The following is a 26,207-nucleotide window of genomic DNA, read 5'->3' as shown; positions in this document are numbered from 1 at the left end:
TTCCTTTCAGCTGCTAGTAGAGTAGTTGTGCAGAATCGACATTCATTTTAGGTCTCTTATTTAATCGTCACTGTTGCTAACGGACATGGCACCGTGACACAGGCATGAACAAGACTCATTGATGACCGGACGGTCAGTTCATAATTTTTGTGGAGGGAGGGGGAGGAAAATGACACTCTAGCTTTGAACGCAGGCTCGTCTGCTTTGTAGTCCAACTGTCACCGCTTAACTGCAACACCATGGCTCTGAGGAGGGGGGTGCGCTGGGGTGTTTCCCTTGTGAGAATCATAAAGACCTAAAACACATCACCGTCAGTTGAGAGATAGTAGCATTTATTCATACTTCTGAAATCTATTGATCTTATGGTGAGCCATGTTTAACTTCACTGTAGGCCCACATTGTATATGTGAAAATTCAAGAAAGCTGTATCACTGGTTTCTCTGATACTCATATAAATGTGGGGCTGACGACAGTGTGCTTTAGGCCCTTATAGTTCTCAGCACCTCATTTGTATTCTAGTCAAGTGATCATGTTGGTAGACAGTACTACTTGAGTTTAATTATTTCCACAAACAGCTCTTTGTGTTTGGAGTTGGTTATTTACTGTGCGAGAATCGGCTTTTGTGTGCAGTGTAAATGTAAACTATACTGAATCTTTTTTATCTGCTAACAGAAAAGTAAAGCTGTGAGGATGGGTTGTGAAATGTGCGTGGGTAGCTCAGTCAATAGAGCACTTGAATGCAAAAGGCAACCGTGCTGAGTTCGAGTATTGGTCCGTCACACAGCTTTTATCTGCCAGGAATAACAGATCCTTTCTTTGAGAGAATGGCAGTCAAATCAGCATGACTGCAAGTGAACGTTTAACAAGGAAGTGTACAGTTTGCGCGAGTTGCACAGGTGCAGTGTAAGAATATCTGATATTCAGCCCGGTAGTAAATTTGTGAACAAATACATCTGTTAGGGATCTTGTACGTTTGTCCAAAAAAATGGTTAATCATGAAAGCTCCCACTTACACAAAAATACGAAATGGAGAGCTGCGAAAGGTTACACATAATTTCATTATTGCCCTAAACTGTACTTAATTATGTACAGAACAAACAATTCCCCAAAAATAATTCTTTCTTTTGTTAGATAAGTTACACATATTGTTATTACTGTTGGTTTTTATCAACAGTAGCTGTAGTTATATAAACTTGTTGATAAGCTTAACTGTTCTACAGCAGATGCTGTTAATTTCACACTCTCACGTTTTTCTGAATCTGAAAGTTTGTAAACACCCAGAATGTATACTTGTGAGCCCCACTGGAAAATTTGGAAACTTTTTTCCCTTTCCCACGAATACACCCTGTATGTGCATGCAAAAAGACTACTAAACACGTGCCCTTGTGTGAGACAGCACTGGCTCTGGCTGCCAAGGCTAGACTGCAAGCAATCTGGGCGGTGGGCAGTTGCACAGGTGGAAACTGTCCATGCAATGTATACTACTTTCTCATAACCATCCTGTCCTCAACTTTAATTAGTCATTGTCCTTCAGCCACCTATACCCTTTCCTGTTCCCATTCCACAGCCTTCTGTTCCACCAAAGCATCCACAGTTCGTTTACTTATCTCCTTTTCTGCCCTCCCCAGCCTTCTGTTTAACCTCCCAATTGCAACTAGTTGCCCTACCCCCTCTCCACCTCATCCCTGTATGCTCCTACAAACAGCACTTTACTGTCCCCCACCTGTACGCTCCACTCCCCCGCCCCAGCCTCCTCCTTATCCCCACCCCACCCCACCACCCAGATTGCTTCTCCCATCATGTGCAGCTACTTGCAGTGTGCCCTTGGCTGTTAGAAACAGTAGTCAGGTGTGCGTGCGAGCACTTGTCTTTAAGAAGAAGCCCTTCTGTCCGGAAGCTTACATGTTTAGTAGTCGTATTGTCGTGCATGTCTGCAACTCAATGTCTCCGCTATATGGTGAGTAGCAATCTACCCTTTTCATATATTGTCACACTTAATTTCAAATAAATTTAAGGAGGACATGTTTCAGCACTTGTTGATTTGACTAGGAATAATGTTGTCACAAGGAGTAACCCATTTACCCTGTGTGAGTGTGTAAACAAATATACAAATGTCATATAAATATGCAGACTTGGGAAGACTGATTCCATACACCAAAACAAAAAAAGTGTTGTAAACATGAGCTCTAAAATGCATATATTGAGAGCTATGAGCACTAGTACATATTGGCTACTGTGAAACACATCTACTGTATAAGTGCTCATAGCTCTTGAGATGTGTGTTTTTTGAGTCCAAGTTTACTAGAATTTTTTTCTTGTTTTGGTGTAAGGAATCTGCCATCAAAGTCCGAAAGGGAAATTAGTTACAGCCTGTATAAATACTGTAGTAGTAGACTCAAAGGATGTATTTAAATGACTGGCCAACATTGTATTCACCCACAAAGGCTGCCTGTAAAATTAAAGGTTATGAGCAAGCACTTCAAAATATCGCCAGAATCAGCTGATTGTGTGGAATAAATGACTGGTCATAATATAACCAAGGTGAAAGATGGACTTGCTTGTATAAATTTGTTGCTGTGGTACCTGGTATGGAAAACAACTTACACATGTATGTAATTCAGAGAAGTTTGTGTTGGAGGAGGGGGCATGGAGATGGCATGGGCTGGGAAACAGCGATAGAAATTCAGCATGTTGTGGTTGGCTGTGTGTTCTGACATTAGGTGGTAAACTCCACTCTAGGTCACAATTTGGCAATAGCCGTTCATTCATAGTCCAATTGGTTGATGGACTCATGTCGGGTACAGCTTACTGTAACTTCAGAACATTTTATATGGGGAAAGGCCACCAACCAGCTGTTCAGCAAAGTTAACTGTTTTGTGTGTGTATTGACGACCAAGCACCTGAACGATATGGTGAATTGTTCCCTTCACACCATAAATTATCTATAAAATTATTTGAAACGTTTGGTTACCAAGTCATAGTACTCAGCCACCAAACAAGATCGCAATGAGCACCTTGCAATTATTGGTACATGTACTTCAGTCATTGGAGAGAAGCCTCATAATTGAGTTGGTGATGCATATGTTTTGAGAAATAGTCAGCATGCGCATTTGTCGAATTGTACAAACAGAAAAAGATAGTTAAAGGCAAAAGGGGATAGTTAGGAAGTAGTGTGAGTGGTATATATCTCCAATTATTAAATTCCTCTCCCAACTCCTTTATCCATTTCATCCCTACTCCTACCCTTTACCTTCTCCCTCCCTACTATCACCACTCTACCAGCCCTCTCCTATCTGCTTCCCCTCACCCCTCTGTTTTATTTCCTTTTCTTTTCCCCATAAATTCATCCCTTCTTTCCGCCCCCCCCCTCCCCCTCTTAAGCCGTTCCTCCCCCCCCCCCCCCCCTCTCTCTCTCTCTCTCTCTCTCTCTCTCTGAGTTATGACCTGCACATGCATTGTTTCAGTAATTCAGTTCTGATAGCTTGATAGTGTTTTATGCACAATTTGCGAATTCCTTGAGAGGTACCAATTTTCATATTGATGTGTTTGAAAGCACTTCGTTCCTCTCACAAATAATAGATTTGCACAGTTGGTTTAAATTGTCTGTGTTTAAATTGGTTGTTAATAGAAATAATTTTTTTTTCATTGACTTTCCAGATGGAAATGAATTTAATTTTCAACAATACAACTTTCCATCTTCTTTTCCTTGGAATGTTTGTTCGTGTACAAACAGTCTGTTCCACACATTTCATTGGCATTGTATGCAAAACTCTCTTACACATTGCCTGTTATGTTTTGTTGCATTTTATACATTATTAATCTCTAAAACCTCTAAATACTAATAAACAAATGTACATGACTTGTAAATAAATATATCACTTTACTGACAACATACTTTACACATGACTCCAAGATTATGTTTATGTAATTTCACACTGGTTAAATTTGCTAGACTTTAGTTTGGTGGAATGATGATTGTATAGCAACTATTTGTAAACAGCAGTTGCTTTGCAGAAGTGTAATGTTTCTGCATAGCAACTAACCTGTTCTACTAATTTATTTTGTAAAATTAATATTACCAGGAAATCAGTGGTTAACTTGAAATGTTCGTTGTATTTTTTGTTGGACTGTTACAGCAGATTCTTTTTCAATTTGTTTTTTAGACAGGTTAGGATTTTTGTTTAATGTTGATTGCTTACAGACACTTGGCAGGCAAGATGGTGTGAAGCAGGACTGGGTAATAGAGGACACAATAGGCAACTGGTGGAGGCCAAACTTCGAACCGCCACAGTATCCTTATGTCCCTCCTCACATCACTAAGCCAAAAGAACACAAGCGGCTTTTTCTTGTCCAGTTGGCTGAGAAGGGTAGGATTACAAGATCATTCAGTCTGTAGAGTCTTCTTTATAAATATTTATAGAATTGTACTGTGTACATTTTATGTTAAATCATAATATTTTCTCTAGATTGCCACAGTTGGAAGACATCCTTTGTATTTTTGAAAAACAAGTGCTGATCCTCTGGAGAGCACTAAATGTTAAACTCCTTCATTTATGAGGGGACACAACGGGATTCAGAATTATAGTTGAGTCTGCGAGTAATATATGTACTCAGCTGTTGTGTTGTTTGTATTTACTATTGAAATTAGTCTGTAACATATTATTGAGCATATTTATCTCCAAAGAATAGAACTAAACAATAAAATTTGTTTCAAACTATCATTTGTAATGAATTTAAGTTATCCATTTGTGGCAATTCATTATAAGTTCCATGTTGGAATATGGCTTTCAGTTTTAAGTGTGTCATATATGTAATATTGTAGAACCTGACTATAACACACACCTCTACTATATATTTTTAAAATACTTAAAATGTGATCCTGTTTGCTCTATTGTGTGAATGAATGTGAAAGCTGTTAGCCATGTTTTATAAATTCTTTATGGATTTTTGTTCAATCTCTGTGATTCTCACAATAGTACGTGGCATATGTTGTCAGGCTGTGTAAACATTAACTTTCAATTGTTAGTTTCTTTTGAATATTTAGTATATATACATTATGATACTGTTCATACTTTAACCTTGTTTTCCACCGTTACTCTTATGCATGCCCTTATAACATATGTTAGCAAACTGTCTATAAATCTTTTGCCTGTTATGACCAGGTTTTATTTGTTGAAATAATTGTCTCGGTAAAAAGTTGTACATTGACACTGTGGTAGCTTGACATGTAATGTGCATCTCACACATGTGAAAATATTTGTAGTCATGCAGCAATACCGAGAATGTAATCTGTGTTTTTACTTGCTCCTTAATATGAAACATGTTTCTATTAGTCATCATGTACATACTGGGAACTATATAAAAGGAAGTGGTATCTCGGTAATTGTGCTTGTGAAATCCACATTGCTATTATTCCCTGTTTTGTGCACATCTGAAGGAACAGTTAGGATATACTAATGTAACATCTCGTGTTTGTCAGTACACAATCTTTTGTTAATACACTGTAATGTGTGTGGAAAAAAAACTTTATTTTCATGTTAAATTTGAAATAAAAGCTTCAGTTTGCGTTAGGGCCATTAATTATCTTGTTTTTAGTTCAGAGTTTGATATTTGTTACGAACTTCACATCAGCTGTGAAAAATTGTGTAATTGGTTAATGTATTGATTTACCTCAGAAGATATTGAAAATTATTTACCCAAAGGCATATATAATGTAATCTCATACTACTTGTGGAAGTCCTTGTAGGACATAATTTTTTGGGTGCTTTATTTCATGGTATTGATACCTTCAAAAAATTTATTATAAATGTGCTCTTTTCCACTTGTGTGTAGTATTGGAAGTAGTCTGAAATGGGGGGAAAGGCATTGTAGGACACTGTTCTGTTCACCGGTGTGTGTTGCGAGCACCTTTATTGTGAATCACCACATTTTGAGACATCATTTGTCCAATTTTCTAAGCCCACTGATATTCTAATTGCTTTGTAATGTTATAGGTTAGGTTGGCAGTGACACATTAAATGTTAACAGGGGCTAATTACAAAGGACCTGAAATTTTGAAGTTATTTGGGAAAATTTCTAAACTACGGAAGTTAATTCAGTTACAGTTTAACTCTTGTAGCTGTTGTCATGGGATACTGAACTATTTTTGCATTAAAAATCTGAATTATGTACAGAGTAAAGACGACACACATTATCTACGAGAAAATTCGCCAATGTGGTATTTTCTTTAGTTGTGTAAATAGAAATCAGTATAATGGTTTTAACTTTTGTCTTAATCTAGTAAGTTTTTCAAGCAAAATTTTTGATGTTTTCAGAAAGTCTTTACTATCATGAGCTATCCTTTTGAATAAAATACGAATGATTTCTCATATCTTCTGCATAGCATAAACAAAATGTACATTACTACCCTTTGTACTCTGTATATAGCTTAATCACAATCTGTAAATGAATTCTATTGGAAGTTTTGATCATGTGCACAAATTTCTTCAAAGGGGCTTTATAGCTTTGTATAATTGAGCATAAAATGGGTATATATACTGCAGAAATGTTCCTATGCATTTACGCTCTGTGATAACGTTCGAAAATTGTTAACTTTACTGGTTCCTGTACTCTTTCTTTCTGAAAGGTGGGCCGCTGTAGAGACAGAACTTCCCTGTTCTGAGGGGCTGTGGGCTTTGTGTTAATTGGGGAAAGGCTATTATAAATCTCTTATGAATAGATATTAAGGGAAGAAAACAAGAATATTGAGTAAGACATCACACAACATTTGAAGTAACAATATCAGAGAAAAGTTGCTACTCACCATATAGCGGAGATGCTGAGTCACGATAGGCACAATAAAAAGATTCACACAATTAAAGGTTTTGGCCATTAAGGCAGAGAGCGCGCGCGCACACACACACACACACACACACACACACACACACACACACACACGTGTGTGTGTGTGTGTACTCTGCCTTAATGGTCAAAACCTTTAATTGTGTGAATCTTTTTATTGTGCCTATCGTGACTCAGCATCTCCGCTATATGCGGAGCTCGCACCTGCAGTCTCAGAGCTGGGCCCACACTTCTCTGGTATTGTTACATTCCATCGTGGATTTTCCATTGTTTAACATTTGAAGTAAGATTTTAAGCCAATTTGCTCTCAGAGGGAATATGTTTCATTTTAAAAGTGTAGTTTACTTGAGTATACCATTGTAAAATCTCACAATTTGTGTTAATATGACAAGATGTCAAAGGAAAATTTTTTATCCAATTGAAAAAGCCAGAAACTAAGCAAATGATGATGACTATCCCCATAATATAAAGCAGACACTCACTGCAAATGTTAATGTGGTTGTAAATTCATACCCTGTATATCAGTGTGTATTGAAGAGGTTCCTTCGTGTTGTACCACAAGTTTTCTTCCCATTCAGATAGCCTACGAAGCATTTAAAGAATGACTATTTAAACATGTCTTTACAAACTGTAATTAGTTTAATCTTGTCTTTATGGTCTGTATGTGGGCAATACATGAGAGGTGGTAGTGTGTCTTGAATCTTCACACAGTACTCGTTTTTGTAGTTTTGTAAGTGGATGTTGTGGGATAGTTCGCCTCTCTTAAAGCTTCTGCCAATTCAGGTTTTTAGGCATTTACGGGACACTCTGCTAGTAGTCAGGCAAATCCATAATCATTTGTGCTGCCCTTCTTTGTATATATTAGATACTGCCTATTACTGTATTTACTCGAATCTAAGCCGCACATTTTTTTCCGGTTTTTGTAATCCAAAAAACCGCCTGCAGCTTAGAATCGAGTGCAAAGTAAGCGGAAGTTCTGAAAAATGTTGGTAGGTGGCGCCACAACTAATTTGTGCCGTCGAATATATGTAGCGCTACACAGGCATGCTTTGCAGGCACAAAGATAAATACTGGCACCAAAACCTCTGCGTCAGTAAATAAATTTAAAAAAAAAAAGTGGAAGACGAGCTTTTTTCTCTGCCTTGAGTTTTGACCACTGCATTTTCATTCATTATCCAATGAAGTAAATACAAATTCCATATTGTTCATCTTCGAATATAGCAGCATTTCAATGTACTACGAAAATCCGACTGGCAAGACTGTTCGGGATGTTTGTCAATATGGCCAACTCTATGTTCTGAATTTTTTCTTACCTGTGAGGAGAGATGGTTGCTAATAGGAACTTTTATGAATTGAATTGTGAATCACATGCAGTATTCTCTTGACCATAAGAATAATACGAATATAAACATTTTGCCATGTATTGTTTCGTGTTTGCTGCTATCTCATTTAAATCCTGTCTGCCTAATAAACTACGAAACTAGATTGAGACAACAGCAAACGCGGAAAAATATGCATATCATGTCATGTTTATATTCGTATTATTCTTATGCCTAATAGTGATACAGTCAGAAAGGAAGCACGGCAGTTGACTAGATTTTTTAATCTAAGATTAGTCTCATTTCTGTGCAGAATGTAATGTACTAAAGAGGCGTCTGCAAAGATTTTCAAACGGAGAAAATTTTTCCCTAAACTCTGATTCAGAACATCTTCTATCATACACAGTGTATTATTGTGTTCTTGTTGATCATTATCAAAGAAAGCAGCAGTGTAAGTAACAACAAATATCAGTCTCTTGCCATTGTTTCGCTTATGAGACTATTCCTTTTTTTTTTAAAAAAATTGTAAGAGGCGGTAGCGCGCACAAAAGCAAGCCATGCCGCTAGCGGCGACAGGCCGTAAACACTCATTATCAGAATGCGGCAAACAATGCATGACACAGTACAATAATGGATTTTCAGCTTAGAGTGACGTAAACACCTATAAGAAAGAGAACAGCACTTATCAGATCAAAGAAAAATAAGCAATCAAATGAAACCAGACGAAGCACGTGAAAATGGAAGGGTACCCAATAAATACGGACGGAGCGCCTGACGCATAGCAATGGCTACCTGGTAAAGCTTAACTGCTAAGCTTAAGACTCGAACCAAACTACTGCAGCTGTATCGTCAGTCATTCGACCTAAATTGTCTCTCATATTAAAGTGGACCAACTTTGTTTAGATTTGGAGGTGCGACCTAAAACTTTTCTCTCCCCTTGAATTTCAAGTCTCAAATTTCAGGTGCGGCTTAGATTCGGGAAAATTTTTTTCCTTGATTTCGAGTCTCATTTTTCATGTGCGGCTTAGATTCGAGTAAATACATTCTATTTGGTATGGGCTCCACACACCTGAGTTATATTATAGAAGAAGATACACAAGTATTTTCTAAGTGTTTTGTTTGTAAACTGAATTTTCTCAGTATTCTATCAGTGGACTGAGCTCCACCAAACCAACTTTATGTATGACTGAGCCTGTGTAATCATTAGATTTCATATCCCCACAAATTGTTCCACCAAGGTATTTATATCAGTTGGCTGGTTCCAGTTGTGACTCATTAATAGTGTAATCATAGGATTCTACTTTCCCACATTTTGAGAAGTGCAGAACTTCACATTTCTTAACATTTGATGATCTTTGCACCACTTGGAAAACTAATAAAGATCTGAATGGAGTTTGTGCAATTTTGTTCAGATTATGCTTCATTATGTGTAACTGCATCATCTGAAGGAGGTGATGGTTTTGGAATCAATGCATGTTGGCTTGGACTTTCAGATACCTCATTACATATCAGTTCAGAACTTGCTCTAGGATTCTACAGAGGGCTGTAAATTATACTGGACAACAGTTTCATGGATCATTTCTGCTGCCTTATTTGTCGATGGATGTGAGCTTTGCTTTTGTCCAACCACCGGGTGCAGGTTTGTTTGCTAGAGTGATCAGTGTTACATTTAAAAACGGGATAACTCAACTGAAACTCCTGTGCAGAATTTGATACAGATTCCATCAATCTTGTACAATCATTTTGATTTCAGTTGTTTGTCAACACCACTGACATTAATAACTCCCTTATACAGTTAAGCATTACTGCTTTTGCTTTCGTGCCCTCAATTTCATTTTCTTCGCAGTTGTGTGGATACTGACTTAAGTGTTCCTGACAGCCTTTACATATTACCAAAATTTTGTTGCGTTTTGAGAGATCTTATTGTGTTGCAGTAGTTGTTGTCCTTTCAGTATTTGAACGTGTTTCTTTCAGCTCTCTAGCTGTAGATCAGATGCAGCATGTGGTTTTCATACTAACTATAGCCAAATGGTTACACACTGTATTTTCTTTCCGTTTCATAACCAACTTCTAAATAAAATCAAAAGCTATTTTCCAAGATAAGGTATCTTATTAATGCCCCAGTGTCACATTTCCTCACACTTTACCACAACAACGTGTACTAAAAGGTGAGTTTTGGAGGAATCTTTAATGCAGAGTATGTTTCACTGCCTGGTTAATTTTTTTTTCTTTTTTTTTTTCTTTTTTTTTTTTTTTTTTTTTTCCAGTTGTGATCTTCAAATGTTTTTGTGTTCAATCCAGTGCTCTGAGGAAGCCATGCTCCCAGACCTCTGCTACGCAGAGCTAAGCTGCATTTCAAGTGCAGCCTTAAGGTTAACTACTACCTGCTTGTAAAACGTTGCTTGATACGATATATCAACAACTCAAAAAAAAATTTGACCACCATTAATTAAATCCTTGTCATAAATATGCGAAATGCATTCTGATATTTTAAATATTGTGATACACTATTGAGAATTTTTTTAAATACATATTTTGGGACAGCTGCCCCTCAGAGCCTTTAATTATGAGCCGTGCCTGCTGTAGGCGTATGCTTTGCTGTTACTTTAGAAGTTTTATCACAGAAACTATATCATAAGTCCTTCCAGGGATAAACTGTTGTACTAGTTGCATACATATTCGGTGTTCGTTGGAGGTAAATTGTTTTAAACTCCTCTTTGAGATATGACACCATTGCTGCTTTATTTAGGTAATTGTAGGTTTAAATCTTTTTAATTGTTTTAGTTGCCCTTTGATGTTTGTTAATTATTGCTGTTACAACTGTCGCATGGTCACTTTTAAGTTTGTGTGGTCATTGTCAGATATATTTGTTGTCACTAGATGTAACGTGTAGCATGTTCCTGATTATTGGGATGTGGATTATGTATGCATAGTGTAGCAATTTTTGAAAACATGAAAAATTGAAAACATGAAAAAAATCGTAGCCCAAATTACTTGCATGTGGAGTACCGTTTTATAATGTATGGGACTCATTTTTTGCTGCTGGAATAAGATACAGTTCCCAATCCCACATGCAAATATAACAGAAATATCACTTATTTCATCTTCAGCTTAATGTGGGACACTCTACCTTTTTAACATGTCCATGGCTGAATTTGTCGATGTTTGGTAAGCCCTTTGCTTAGGGGGAAGCTAAAGACAGTTGTTCATGTTACTACAAATGTTTATTGGCCTAGATCACATAAAAATACATGCTGATTACTAGATTCAGCAAAATTAAATCACCATCTTCAGATCATTTGCCTAGACAATTTTTTTTTACAAGGCAAATCCATTTTGTCGACAGTTCACATTAATTGGACAATACTTGGAGACAAAATTTCAGAGTACTGTCTCTCATTGTACAATGAGAGAATAGCTGTGCAAAAAATGCACAATAGTTACAAATAAAATGTTAGATATGTATAAAATGTTTTCATGTTGTGACCTTGACATCTGATAGGCGATACTGAAAGAGAACATTACAGGGACATCTAGACTGCAAACCAGAAATCTCTCAGATTAATTCTAGGTCTTACTACATTATACTGTGTTATATACTATTCAGCACAGTGGCAAAGATGAAGTTGCTATAACCATAAATATTTGTTAACCCTTTCCTTACTGAGGGATTGTAGTGTAAGAATGTATAAAGAGTAAAACTTACCAGATGTCGACAGGGACAAAACATGGAGATACTTTATATACATATTATGTATTTTATTTGTAACTATGATGCACTGTTTGCACAGCTATTCTCTTCTTGTACGGCGAGAGACAGTACTGTGGAATGTGTGTCTATAAGCTGTGTCCAATTAATGCGAACAGTTGACAAAATGGTTGTCCCTGTAAAATAAAATTTGTGCAAATGATTTGAAGGTGGCAATTCAATTTCTCTGAAACTAGTTACCAATGTGTGTTTTTATTGATCTGGATGAATAAACTTCTGCAATAACAACAATTGTGTTTAGATTATGAGGTATTCTCCAATGCAGGCGACAATTGTCAGGTAATCTTCACTTAAAACTGATAAAAAAGTGATTGTTTACTTTTGTGGCAGTTCCACACATGCGAGGAAAGTGACATATATAGGCAAATGATGATAAAGAAATTAGGAATTATGAAAGGATTAATTTGTAGTAAAAACTTTCTGAAGATTATAAACTAGGTATAGAAACAGTGAGAGTTAAAAACAGCACTTCAGTTTTGCAACCAAAGCTGACAGGCAAGTTCGACCATCACAGCGTAAATGCCTGAAAAACTTCAACTTACATGAAACTGGATGACGTAGTGCAGATGTGGTGCCGGCTGTACATAGCAGCTAGTCAAAGCAGGATAGTATCATTAAAAGTCTGAAGAGGGAAGGAAAAATTTTAACACTTGCATCAGGATTGCTGACCTGATTTAAACATCATTATGCAATTCAATAAATTGCTATTCAGGGCAAGAAACACAAGTCATGCTTTTTGAGATTAGCTGTTCAATTACAGCGAACAGAAAAATTTTCTCCTGCTTATTTACAGCACCAGTGTAACTGGATTGTAGTGAAAGGGCAGACCCACAAGGACCTTAATCTCTCGAACTGAAGCACATGCCATCAGGCATAAGTCTAGAAAAAACAAATTGACTCCTCTTTTGTGGTCAAGTTTAGTGGCTGAATATAGATTGAAGGCCATTGCTATTTATTAGTCAGAAAAGTGGCACACATTCAAAGGAATAACAAACTTACCACAGTACTGCACATGTCTGAAAGGAGCCTGGGTGAACAGTACTTTCTTCAGAAACTGGCTCTGTTCTGTTTTTGTTCCCACTGTGTGTACATGTATTTGGATGGTAAAGGCTTGAAAGTAGTTTTCAGAGAAAGCATTTAGTTATTGTTTCTCAGGATGCTTGGTTGTTGGATGATATAAAGGCTGTTTGAATGATGACAGTACGATAATTCAACATATGTATCCCCTCAGGGGGCTCAGCATTTAGTTGCTGGGTACAGGCTCGGTGGCCCCGGGTTCCTGAGCTGGGGACTGGGAAGCGCCACCAGTCCTCAACACTGTAAGCTCTGAGCATGCTTAAATGACCACCGTAAGGCACGACGGTGGAACATTGTACGGTACAGAGCCCGGGGATCTTGGCTTAACTGCCTGGGTCACGAGGATGGTATAAACCTCTATTAAAAAAAAAACCCTCAGTCTCAACGTGTGCTGCATACCGAGGAGATGCATGGCTGTTGAGGTAGAACAGTTGCTAGCAGGTGACCTCTTCGGAACCTGCGGCCCCCCGGTTCTATTAGGCTTACCCAGGCAAGCAGGGCTCTGTCTGTCCACACCAGGGGATGAACGACGGTCTAACTTACCTGGTGAGACGTATTCTCCTCGATTTATGGTTTGCAGCCGAACAGATGGGGACTCGTTTCTGACCACAAAGCCTCAGTTTTTTGTGGAAAATTTAGAGGACAAGTTTGGAGAAGTTGAGGGCATGTCTAAAATGAGGCCTGGAACAGTCCTCATACAGATAGCATCCCCGGCACAGTCACAGGCATTGCTTGCTTGCGACAAGCTCGGTGATGTTGCGGTCTCCATTACACCTCATAAGAGCTTCAATATGGTTCAGGGACTTATTTTTCATCGTGACCTGTTGTTGCAGCCTGGCAACGAGCTCCGTGCAAATCTGGAACGCCGCGGTGTCCACTTTGTACGACATGTCTTCAGGGGACCTAAAGATAGTAGATTCGCCACCGGCGCCTTCATCTTGGCTTTTGAGGGAGACACCCTGCCCAAGTAGGTCAAGTGGTGATATATCGATGTGATGTTCAGCCTTACGTCTCCTCCCATGCGTTGCTTTAAGTGCTGAAGGTTTGGTTATATGTCATTGAGATGTGACGTCAACCCTACCTGTTGGGATTGTGGACATGCCTCCCACCCCAACGTCCTGTGTTCGCCGCCCCGTTTGTGTCAACTGCGGACAGAAACATTCACCTTGCTCGTCAGGCTGCGCGATTTATCAAAAAGAACGGAAGATTATGGAGTATAAGACCTTGGACAGGCTCACTTACACAGAGGCTAAACGCAAGTATGACCAACTTCACCCTGTGCGCATTTCATCTACGTTTGCTGCAGCAGCTTTGATGTCGCCATCCAGCCCGGCCATCTATTCCTGCCTCCCCAGGTAGTTGGGGGCACACCCTCCTCCGTTGCTCCCCTGCTATCAACATCGGGAGTAACAACCCCTCCTCCTTTGGGGACTTCAGTCCCCACTTCTGAGCCGGAGAAGTGCCCACCTCCTCCAGCTCCCCTCGCACAGAAGGGATTGCTTAGTGCCCTCCCTTCCACAGTTACTACCCCTCCAGATGTCAGGTAGTTGCTGAAAAAGCCACCGCCTGGGGGCTTCCAGGCCTTCCTCGGTCCATGAGACTGGGTCAAAAAAGCCCACCCAGCCTGATAAACCGAAGGACAAATGGGACCCTGCCATAAAGATGCACCTGAAGATGATGTGGAGCATCTAGCGTCCCCTCAGGAGCTAGATGTTGCTCGACCCGCAGCTCCTATGGAAGTTGATCAGGCTACTTCCCAAACGGTGGCGGCGAGCGCTTCTAAGACGTAACCTATCCCCCCTCCCCCCGATTCTTTCATGTCCTCACAGTCGGATACCATTATCCTTCAATTGAATTGCTGTGGTTTTTTCCACCACCTTGCTGAGTTGAAACAGCTTTTGTGCCACTTTCCTGCCACTTGTCTGGCCCTACAGGAAACCTGGTTTCCTGTTCGGCAGACCCCATCCCTCTGTGGCTACCAGGGTTACTAGAAGAACCGTGTAGAATACGACAGGGTGTCTGGTGGTGTCTTGTGTTTATGTTCTTGCCACTGTTCTTAGTGCCCCAGTATCACCTCACATGGCTCTCGTGGCTCTCGTGGCTGTGGCTGTTAGTCCGGGCAGGAATAGAACTTACCATCTGTTCCCTCTACCTTCCCCTGGATGAGGTTGTCCCTCTTGCTGACCTAGCTGCCTTGTTTGCCCAGGTCCCCCTGCCATTCCTCCTTTTGGGGGACTTTAATGCTCACTACCCTATGGGGTGGGGACCAGATCTCGGGCCAGGGTAGGAACGTTGAGGCTCTCTTGACACAGCAGGACATTTGGCTCCTTAACACTGGTGCTCCCACATATTTTAGCTTGACTCATGGCACATACTTGGCCATAGACCTCTCTCTTAGTAGCCCAGCTCTTCTTCCATACCTCAGTTGGAGGGTCCACGGCGACCTCTGTGGTAGCGACCACTTTCTTATCCTGGTTCCTCTTCTTCAATCCCAACCCCCTGACCAGCTGCCACGATGGTCTCTTCGTGGAGCTGACTGGGCAGCCTACACCTCATCTACTATGACCATTGCCTCGCTTCCTGGTGACATTGATTTGGCAATGGATGAGGTAACTATGGCCATTGTTTCTGCTGCCAAGGCAACTGTCCCCTGCTCTTTAAGTACCCTAAGGCGTAAGTCAGTCCCTTGGTGGATACCAGAGATTGCTGAAGCTATCTGAGACCGCTGGCAAACCGTACAACAATACCGGCGTCATCCTTCCCTAGAGAATCTGGTTGCCTTTAAACGGCTGCGGGCCTGGGCCCGGCGGTTAATCCAGCGGAGCAAATAGGACTGCTGGGAACGATATGTTGGCACCATAGGTTCTCACACCTCCCCATCGGTGTGGTAATGGGTTTGGCGCATTTTTGGCTTTCGTCCTTGTGTGTCTGTCCCTTGCCTTTCTCTTCGGGGTACACTTTGTACTGACCCAATCACCATCGCCGAACATCTGGCAGAGTACTTCGCTCGTATTTCTGCGACAGCAGGCTACAGCGTAGAATTCCACGCCATTAAAGAGCAGGCTGAGCGTACGCAGTTGTCGTTTCGCATGCACCATTGGGAACAATACAACGCCCTGTTTAGTGAATGGGAGTTCCAAAGTGCCGTTACAGCTTGCCCCGATACCTCTCCAGGTGCGGACCGAATTCACAACCAGTTTCTTCGCCATCTCTCGGCGCAGTGTCAGGGTGAATTACTCACCCTGTTTAACCGCATCTGGACGGAGGGCGTTTTCCCAACTTGTTGGCAGGATAGTGTTACCATCCCGGTGCTGAAACCTGGTGCAGATCAGCTGGTGGTTGATAGCTATCGCCCTATCAGCCTTACCAACGTTATGTGCAAACTCTTGGAATGGATGGTGAGTCAGTGGCTCATGTGGATCCTCGAAGCTCGGGGCCTCGTAACCAAGCAACAGGGGGGCTTCCGTCAGGGCCGCTCAGCGATTGACAATTTAGTCTAGATAGTCGGCTATTCGTACAGCTTTTACTCGGCGAGAACATCTAGTTGCTGTTTTCTTTGATCTTCGGAAGGCGTACAATACCACCTGGCGCCATCATATCCTTGCTACGCTGCACGAATGGGGCTTACGGTGTCCCCTTCCGATTTTTCTATGGAATTTTCTCTCCAATCGCTCCTTCCAGGTTGGAGTTGCCACATATTTTAGCTCTGCTCATATTCAGGAGAACGGTGTCCCATAGGGCTCAGTTCTCAGTGTTCCCCTCTTTTTTGGTGGGGATTAATGGTCTTGCGGCTGTGGTGGGCTCATCGGTCTGTTCCTCTCTATATGCCGATGACTTTTGTCTTTATTACAGTTCCCCAAGCATCAGTGTCACTGAACGGCGGCTGCAGGGAGCTATCCGTAAGGCACATTTTTGGACATCCAACCATGGTTTTCAGTTCTCAGTCTCTAAGACCCGAGTGATTCATTTCTGTCGTCGGCGAACGGTCCACCTCCATCCAGAGCTCTACCTTGCCAATGAACTCCTTCGTATTGAGGAGACGCATCGCTTCCTTGGCATGCTGTTTGATGTTCAGCTCACTTGGACACCTCATCTTCGCAAGCTTAAACAACGGTGCTGGCAGCACTTCAACATCCTTTACTGCCTCAGCCACACCGTTTGGGGGGCTGCACGAACAACCCTCCTACAGCTCTAAAAGGCCTTAGTCCAGTCCCGTCTTGACTATGGGAGTGTGGTGCAAGACTCAGCAGCACCTTCAACGTTGCAGATCCTCGACCTGATTCTCCATTGTGGCGCCAGACGGGCAACAGGTGCCTTACTAGTCCAGTGACTAGCCTTCTTGTAGAAGCTGGAATCCCTCCTGTATGATTCCGCCGCCAACAGTTGCTTGCGTCATACATTGCCTGCGTCCATGCCTCGCCCGACCGCCCAAACTGCAGGCTCCTTTTTCCATCTTTCCCCACGACGGCGGCCTAGGTTGGGTCTCCTGATCGCGGTCCGCGTTCGTTCCCTTCTCTCGTCACTCGAGTCCTTTCCCCTTCCTCCATCCTTCCGGCCCTCTTCTTCTACCCCTCCTTGGTCCCTCCCTCGCTTGCGGCTTTGCTTGGATTTGTCCTGCGACTTCCGTTCCACCTGCCAGTCTTCGTCAACAATTCTTGGCTCTTATTGCCTAGTTTCGCGATACAGATGTAGTCTACACCAATGGTTCTGTGGTCAATGGATGCACTGGGTTTGCTTTCATCCACGGTGTTTTCACTGCGGGGCTGGTTGCTCTTTATTGTGCACTCACTCACCTTTCCTCCTGCCCTGGGGAGTCATTTGTCATATGCAATGACTCCCTGAGTGGATTGCAAGCACTCGACCAGTGTTTTTCTCTGGACCCTTTGGTGCGCGGTATTCAAGAGGCTGGTTTTGCTCTCGCCGAGTGTGGTCGTTCAGCAACGTTTGTGTGGACCCCGGGCCACATTGGCATTCCAGGAAACGAGCGTGTCGATCGATTGGCCAAGCAGGCCACCACTTCGCTGTCCCTGGAGCTTGGTCTCGTGGAAAGAGACCTCCGGTCAGCCATACATTGCAAGGTCCACGATTTCTGGAGCTCTGAATGGTCTGTCTTGAACACGCCAAATAAGCTCCGCATGGTTAAGTCATCCACGGCCGTATGGAACTCATCCTTGAGGGGCACTCGTAGAGACTCAGTTGTTCTCTGCCTTCTCCGAATTGGACATATGCGGTTGACCCACAGCTACCTCCTTCGTCGTGAGAACCCGCCTAAGTGTTGCTGTGATGCAGGGCTGACAGTGGTCAATCTTCTGATGGACTGCCCCCTTTTAGCCCCCTTGCGGCATTCCTTTAATTTACCAGGTGCCATGCTTTTCATTTTGTTCTTGTTAATCTTAATTTCATATTCTTCTAATTTTGTGTTTAGATCATCTAACAATTGTACCATGTCTGTTGCACTTTTCTGCTATCACAACCATGTTGTCTGCAAATCTTATACACTCCACTCTCCGACCCCCTATACAAACGCCTCTCCTTCATCAAAACTTTCACATATTGAACAGTGTTGGTGATAAACAACCACCTTGTCTTACACCTCTTCCCAGTTCTATTTCTTCACTCATCACACCACCTATTCTTACTCCTGCCCTCTGGTTCAAATATAAATTTCTAATTAGCCGTCTATCCCTCCAGTCAACTCCATGTTTCCTTAGGATTTCCATCAGTTTGTCCCATCTGACACAGTCAAAAGCCTTCTCAATATCAATGAACACAACATACACCTTCCTTTTCTTCTCCATATACCTCTCCCCAATCACTCTCAGTAGCCCAATGACATCTCTAGTTCCCACTCCTCTCCTGAAACCAAATTGTTCATCTCCTATTACGCGGACGCGCTCCTCCATCTACAGCGACTGGGTTCCGGGGCATGTTGGCATTGCTGGGAACGAAAGGGCAGATCTCACAGCCGAGGAGGCGTGTCTCGATCTGCAAGTATTTCAGTGTGCTATCCCTTTGCACGCTCTCACCTCACTGTTGAACTCAAGAGCCATGCGTTGGTGGGAGAATGATTGGCTGGCAATGACTGACAATAAGCTCTGTTTAGTCAAGCCCACAACATGTGTGTGGTGTACATCCTTCCAACCCCGTAGATGAGACGAGGTTCTCCTCACTCGGCTTCGGATAGGCCACAGTCCTATGAAACATGGCTTCCTGCTCCGGTGAGAGGACCCTCTGATGTGTGGTGCTTGTGGTGTTCAGGTCACTGTGCGCCACGTTTTATTGGATTGTGTTTTATTTTCTGACCAGCAGGCCGCATCTTCCTTGCCACGGGATCTGCCATCTCTTTTAGGGAACACTCGGATGAATGTGGTTAAAGTTTTAAAGATCTGTTCCTTGTCAAATGTTTTTACAAAGATTTTAGGGAGAGGGTCTTAATTTGCTCACTGTGTGACAAGCTCACCCACATTTTATGCAAGTGGCCAGCCAATGACAATTTCCTGTGGCATTCTTGCTGCTACGTTTTCATTTTCCTTATGTTTTATTTTATTATGTAGCATTTTCCTTCTTTTCCTGCTTTCTTTGCATGTGTGCTTCGGTTTTATTAGGTCTGTCCACATTCGTTCCTTTTAATGTGTGGCAGGGCACTGATGACCTCGACGTTGAGTGCCCAGAAGCCCCAATACGCACAATTCAGCTTTCCATACAGCTGTCTGTTGAGCATCCTCAGCAAGACTTTGGCTGCATGCAATATCAGGCTCACTGTTCTATGTTCCTCACACTTTTTGCTGTTCTTTTTATTTTCTATAGGTAATAAGATACTTTCTGTAAAGTACTTTGGCCATTTTCCTGTCTTGTATATTTGATTACACAATTCAGTCAACTCCCTTTCCCCTTCTTTCTCCAATGACTTTAACAGTTCTACAAGAATCTCATTAATTCCCATTATCTTTCCATTTTTCATTTCCTTAACAGATTCTTCAATCTTACTGGTTAGTATTGCATTTTCTTTGTCATCATCTGCAACTTTATCTTCTTCTATCCCAAGGTCTTCTTCACTTGGGCGGCCGTCAGCAGCGTATAGCCATTCTATATATTCTTCCCATCTCCTCATTATTTCTTGGGGTTCACTCACCATTTTACTGTCTGCTGCCTCTACTTCCTTTAGTCCATTGTTGTTTCTCTTTTCCCTGAATGTCAAATCCATTGCTTCTTTGTACATCAAATCATATTTTCCTTCTTTTTCTAATTTCTCTGTCTTGTCACACTTTTCTGTCGGCCATTTCTCCTTTGCTTTTTCTGTCTCCCTTCTTAATTCATTATTTAACCTCCTGTAGTTGTGCTTCCCTTCTTCTATGTTTACAGTTTTCCATTTCCTGCGATCATCCATCTTGGTTATCATATGTGGTGTTACGCATTCTTTCTTTACTTTTTTTCCTCTCCTTGACTCCAAGCGTTTCTTTAGCTTTTGAATACATTATGGGAGTGACAGTGATCAATGTGTTACAGAAATGTACTGTTAAAAACAGTCTTGGATCACGATTTATTTATTAAGGTGACCGGTTTCGACCACTACTGTGGTCATCTTCAGACCATTGGGTAGGAACCTCTTTCTGCTGGAGAATCACTACAGTAGTGATTCTCCAGCAGAAAGAGGTTCCTACTCAATGGTCAAGATGACCACAGTAGTGGTCAAAACTGGTCACCTTAATAAATAAATCGTGATCAAGACTGTTTTTAATAGTAAAAGTTTCTTTAGCTGCCTTTTTGATCCCATTTTTAAAAGATCCCATCTTCCTTCTGTGCATTCCATTTCCTGTCCTTTCCTCATGATTTCACGATATGCATTCTCTAATTTTTCACAATTGTCTTTGTCTTTCAGTTTCTCAAAGTTAATGTGCTCTCTCTTCTGTCTTTTGCAGGTTCTTTTCAATTTAACTAGGACCTCAGCTATTACTAATATATTATCTAAATAAATATCTGCCCCTGGATAGCTTTTGACACTCTTTAAGCAATTTCGGTATCTTTGCTGTATCATTATGTAATCAATTTGACATCTTTTGTTGTCAATCCAAGTATACTGTCGTTTTTTGTGGTTATCAAATAGTGTGTTTCCAACTACCATGAAATTTTCATTGCAGTATTCCAACAATCTTTGCCCCCTCTCATTTCTTTCTCCCTGTCCAAATTTTCCCAGAGCTTTTCCTTCTGGTCCTTCTCCAACTCCGCATTCCAATCACCCATTATAACAATACAGGCATTTCTTTTGTCTCTCTCTACTAAGTTTTCTATCGTTTCGTAACATTCTTCTACCTCTTCATCTGAATGATTACTTGTTGGCAATGGACCTGGGTGATAACTAAGTCTTTCTTTTTCCCTGTCCATATCATCATCATTATTCTTCCACTAACATATTCAACCTTGATAACCTTGTCCTTCAGTCTTTTACCCATCAAAATTCCAACCTCATAAATTCCATTATCTTCACCTGAATAGTACAATCGGAAGTCGTCACTTTCTACCCCATCTCACCTCACACATTCAGAGTACATCCAATTTGTTTTTTGTCATTTCATGTTTGGCGATTTCTGTATGGCCACCCATAATACGGAGTCTTGCGCAAATGCAGCTTAAATTTCCATCACCCTGGATTAAAGTTCTTGTCTACGGCAATGAGTACACACACCAGTTCCTTTCACCATATGTTTTTGAAATAATTTTATCCAAAAATCTCATTGCTGTCAAGTTTGGGTTGAGTCAACACTCTGTACTTACAAGGGAACCTCCCCATCGCACCCCCCTCAGATTCAGTTATAAGTTGGCACAGTGGATAGGCCTTGAAAAACTGAACACAGATCAATCGAGAAAACAGGAAGTAGTTGTTTGGAACTATGAAAAAAATAAGCAAAATATACAAACTCAGTAGTCCGTACGGAAGATAGGCAACATCAAGGATAGTGTGAGCTCAGGAGCGACGTGGTCCTGTGGTTAGCAAGAGCAGCTGCGGAACAAGAGGTCCTTGGTTCAAGTCTCCCCTTGAGTGAAAACTTTAATTTTTTATTTTCAGAGGATTATTATCTGTCCGTCTGATGCGAGGTTTTCGTCAAGTGAAATACTTCATGAAAAGATTCTATGATTTTGCGAAGCTGCACAGGTACACAGAGCAGTATTGTTTACGTGATCGTGTGTCAATTATCAAAGTTCAGGCACTCACACACAATCAATTTCGCTCTCCAAAATTCCAGGACATGTTCAGATTTGTTTGGACATATGCAGGATTTGACGGTCTACACACGGAAAAATTTGAAAACGTTAAAAACATATGTTTTGACAGAGCACAGGGAAAACTGTGTGACTGTGAAACTGTTGCATTCATTTGTTGCAGTTTATGTGACAAACTCTTATGTTTTCATCACTTTTTTGGGAGTGATTATCACATCCACAAGAAAACCTAAATCGGGCAAGGTAGAAGAATCTTTGTACCCATTCGCCAAGGGTACAAGTTAGGTGGGTCGACAACAAATTCCCGTCACGTAACGCACATGCTGTCACCAGTGTCGTATAGAATATATCAGACGTGTTTTCCTGTGGAGGAATCTGTTGACCTATAACCTTGCGATCAAATGTTTTCGGTTCCCATTGGAGAGGCACGTCCTTTCGTCTACTAATCGCACGGATTTTCGATGCGGTCGCAAAACACAGACACTAAACTTATTACAGTGAACAGAGACATCAGTCAACAAACGGACAGATCATAACTTTGTGAAAATAAAGTAAGTAAACTTTTCACTACAAGGAAGACTTGAACCAAGGACCTCTCGTTCCACAGCTGCTCACGCTAACCACGGGACCACGGCGCTCCTGAGCTCATGCTATCCTTGATGTTGCCTATCTTGCACATGGACTGCTGAGTTTGTATATTTTGCTTATTTTTTTCATAGTTCCACATAACTTCTTCCTGTTTTCTCGATTGATCTGTGTTCAGTTTCTCAAGGCCTATCCGCTGTGCCAACTTATAACTAAATCTGAAGGGGGTGCGATGGGGAGGTTCCCTTGTTAGTAATATAAAATCTTCATTGCTTTTTAGGAGTGCGTCAGCAGTTTACAAATAATATTTGTAGCAGTCTCATTTGTATAGGGAGGAAGGACGGGGGAATTGTCTTAAACACACACACACACACACACACACACACACACACACACACACACACACACACACACACAGAGAGAGAGAGAGAGAGAGAGAGAGAGAGAGAGAGAGAGAGAGGGGGGGGGGGGGGCAAGCCACTTGGGTAACAGCCTTTAATGTGTAGTGCTGTTTGAGCTATTTTTGTGTTGTGCTGTTTGAGCTATTTCATGGAACCCTGCAATTCTCAACACTTACGTGCAAGACTGGGAAGTTGCAGCCCAGCTTATTGCAGAACTTCGGAAATTTCTAGCTGGAACCTCCTACTTGACTCGGCGAGGGTGCCACATCAGCTTTGGGGGAAAAATACTGTGTATTGTGAGCTTCATTGAAATTCCATGAGCACTGCTGCTGGTTTTCTCCACCTTCTCTACCAGTCACTGAAATGCACAAAATTATGAGCACAGACAATATAGGGTCTTAATTTGCTCACTGTGTGACAAGCTCACCCATATTTTATGCAAGTGGCTAGCCAATGACAATTTCCTGTGGCATTCTTGCTGCTACGTTTTCATTTTCCTTATGTTTTATTTTATTATGTAGCATTTTCCCGCTTTCTTTGCGTGTGTGCTTCGGTTTTATTAGGACAACAGGCATCGTTCGTTCCAGTATGTGCCACAGGCTAAAATTGTTGCACCCTAAACCCTGTTCTCTCAATGACTGCTGGAATAGCCATAAATAACGTACTCCTATGCTTTGCTCATGTTTTGTCTTAACAAAGGAGATAGCGAGGGTGCTTAGTAGGGGAAGGGTCTGTCACAGGCCCAGTTGCAGTGGGAGACAGCACCTCAAATTTCTCTCTGAGGGGGTGGGTGTTGTTGTTGTTTTTGTTGTTGTGATTGTGATCTTCGGTCCTGAGACTGGTTTGATGCAGCTCTCCGTGCTACTCTATCCTGTGCAAGGTTCTTCATCTCCCAGTACATACTGCAGCCTACATCCTTCTGAATCTGCTTAGTGTATTCATATCTTGGTCTCCCTCTACGATATCTACCCTCCACGCTGCCCTCCAATACTAAATTGGTGATCCCTCGATTTCTTACAACATGTCCTACCAAACGATCCCTTCTTCTAGTAAAGTTGTGCCACAAGCTCCTCTTCTCCCCAATTCTATTCAATACCTCCTCATTAGTTATCTGATCTACCCATTCTTCTGTAGCACCACATTTCGAAACCTTCTATTCTCTTCTTGTCTAAACTATTTATCGTCCATGTTTCAATTCCATACATGGCTACCCTCCATACAAATACTTTCAGAAACAACTTCCTGACACTTCAATCAATACTCGAAGTTAACAAATTTCTCTTGCCATTGCCAGTCTACATTTTATATCCTCTCTACTTCGACCATCATCAGTTATTTTGCTCCCCAAATAGCAAAACTCCTTTACTACTTTTAAGTGTCTCATTTCCTAATCTAATTCCCTCAGTACCACCCAACTTAATTCGACTACATTCCATTATCCTCGTTTTGCTTTTGTTGATGTTCATCTTATATCCTCCCTTCAAGACACTGTCCATTCTGTTCAACTGCTCTTCCAAGTCCTTTGCTGTCTCTGACAGAATTACAATGTCATCGGCGAACCTCAAAGTTGTTATTTCTTCTCCAAGGATTTTAATACCTACTCCGAACTTTTCTTTTGTTTCCTTTATTGCTTGCTCAATATATAGATTGAATAGCATTGGGGAGAGTCTACAACCCTGTCTCACTCCCTTCCCAACCACTGCTTCCCTTTCATGCCCCTCGACTCTTATAACTGCCATCCAGTTTCTGTACAAATTGTAAATAGCCTTTCGCTCCCTGTATTTTACCGCTGTCACCTTCAGAATTTGAGAGTATTCCAATCAACATTGTCAAAAGCTTTCTCTAAGTCTACAAATGCTAGAAACGTAGGTTTGCCTTTCCTTAATCTTTCTTCTAAGATAAGTCGTAGGGTCAGTATTGCCTCACGTGTTCCAACATTTCTACGGAATCCAAACTGATCTTCCCCAAGGTCAGCTTCTACCTGTTTTTCCATTCGTCTGTAAAGAATTCGCGTTAGTATTTTGCAACTGTGGCTTATTAAACTGATAGTTCGGTAATTTTCACATCTTTCAACACCTGCTTTCTTTGGGATTGGAATTATTATATTTTTCTTGAAGTCTGAGGGTATTTCGCCTGTCTCATACATCTTGCTCACCAGATGGTAGAGTTTTGTCGTGACTGGCTCTCCCAAGGCTGTCAGTAGTTCTAATGGAATGTTGTCTACTCCCGGGGCCTTGTTTCGACTTAGGTCTTTCAGTACTCTGTCAAACTCTTCATGCAGTATCATATCTCCCAATTCATCTTCATCTACATCCTCTTCCATTTCCATAATGTTGTCCTCAAGTACATCACCCTTGTATAGACCCTCTATATACTCCTTCCACCTTTTGGCTTTCCCTTCTTTGCTTAGGACTGGGTTTCCCTCAAAGCTCTTGATATTCATGCAAGTGGTTCTCCTTTCTCCAAAGGTCTCTTTTAATATTCCTGTAGGCAGTATCTATCTTACCCCTAGTGAGATAAGCCTCTACATCCTACATTTGTCCTCTAGCCATCCCTGCTTAGCCATTTTGCACTTCCTGTTGATATCATTTTTGAGGCGTTTGTATTCCTTTTTGCCTGCTTCATTTACTACATTTTTATATTTTCTCCTTTCATCATTAAATTCAACATTTCTTCTGTTACCCGTAGGTTTCTACTAGCCCTCGTCGTCTTACCTATTTGATCCTCTGCTGCCTTCACTATTTCATCCCTCAAAGCTACCCATTCTTCTTCTTCTGTATTTCTTTCCACCATTCCTGTGGGTGTAGTAGCTAGAATTCTTCCTTGTACAGGCCCTATACCCCTTTCCATCACTTGCCTCTCGATTGTGTCAGTGAATTGTAATAACTCGTATTTCCCAGGGAGGAGACAGTGTCTACAGAAGAGGATAGTATATATGATGCCTCTGATATCAGGTACACACATCAGTAGCTCACCTGACAATGCCCGAGTGTATTT

The 26,207-nt window shown here is 41.4% G+C and overlaps 1 protein-coding gene across 3 annotated transcripts in view; it reads left to right on the top strand.

Annotated features, from left to right (window-relative positions):
- LOC124796019 (cleavage and polyadenylation specificity factor subunit 5) overlaps nt 1-26,207 on the top strand; it is a 116,925-nt gene that overhangs the window by 57,399 nt on the left and 33,319 nt on the right. For 2 of the 3 annotated variants that reach the window (XM_047260105.1, XM_047260113.1), the window contains exon 4: nt 4,202-4,367. In XM_047260105.1, the coding sequence (XP_047116061.1) occupies nt 4,202-4,367 (166 nt within the window). Of the gene's footprint in view, nt 1-4,201; nt 4,368-4,466; nt 5,581-26,207 lie in introns of those variants that run through there. The other variant, XM_047260121.1, reaches the window with a different exon arrangement.

The sequence above is a fragment of the Schistocerca piceifrons genome, chromosome 1, assembly GCF_021461385.2.
Source record: "Schistocerca piceifrons isolate TAMUIC-IGC-003096 chromosome 1, iqSchPice1.1, whole genome shotgun sequence".
Classification (NCBI taxonomy): Eukaryota; Metazoa; Arthropoda; class Insecta; order Orthoptera; family Acrididae; genus Schistocerca; species Schistocerca piceifrons.
Note: the sequence above shows the minus strand (reverse complement) of the source record. Positions and strands in the feature narration are given on the sequence as shown.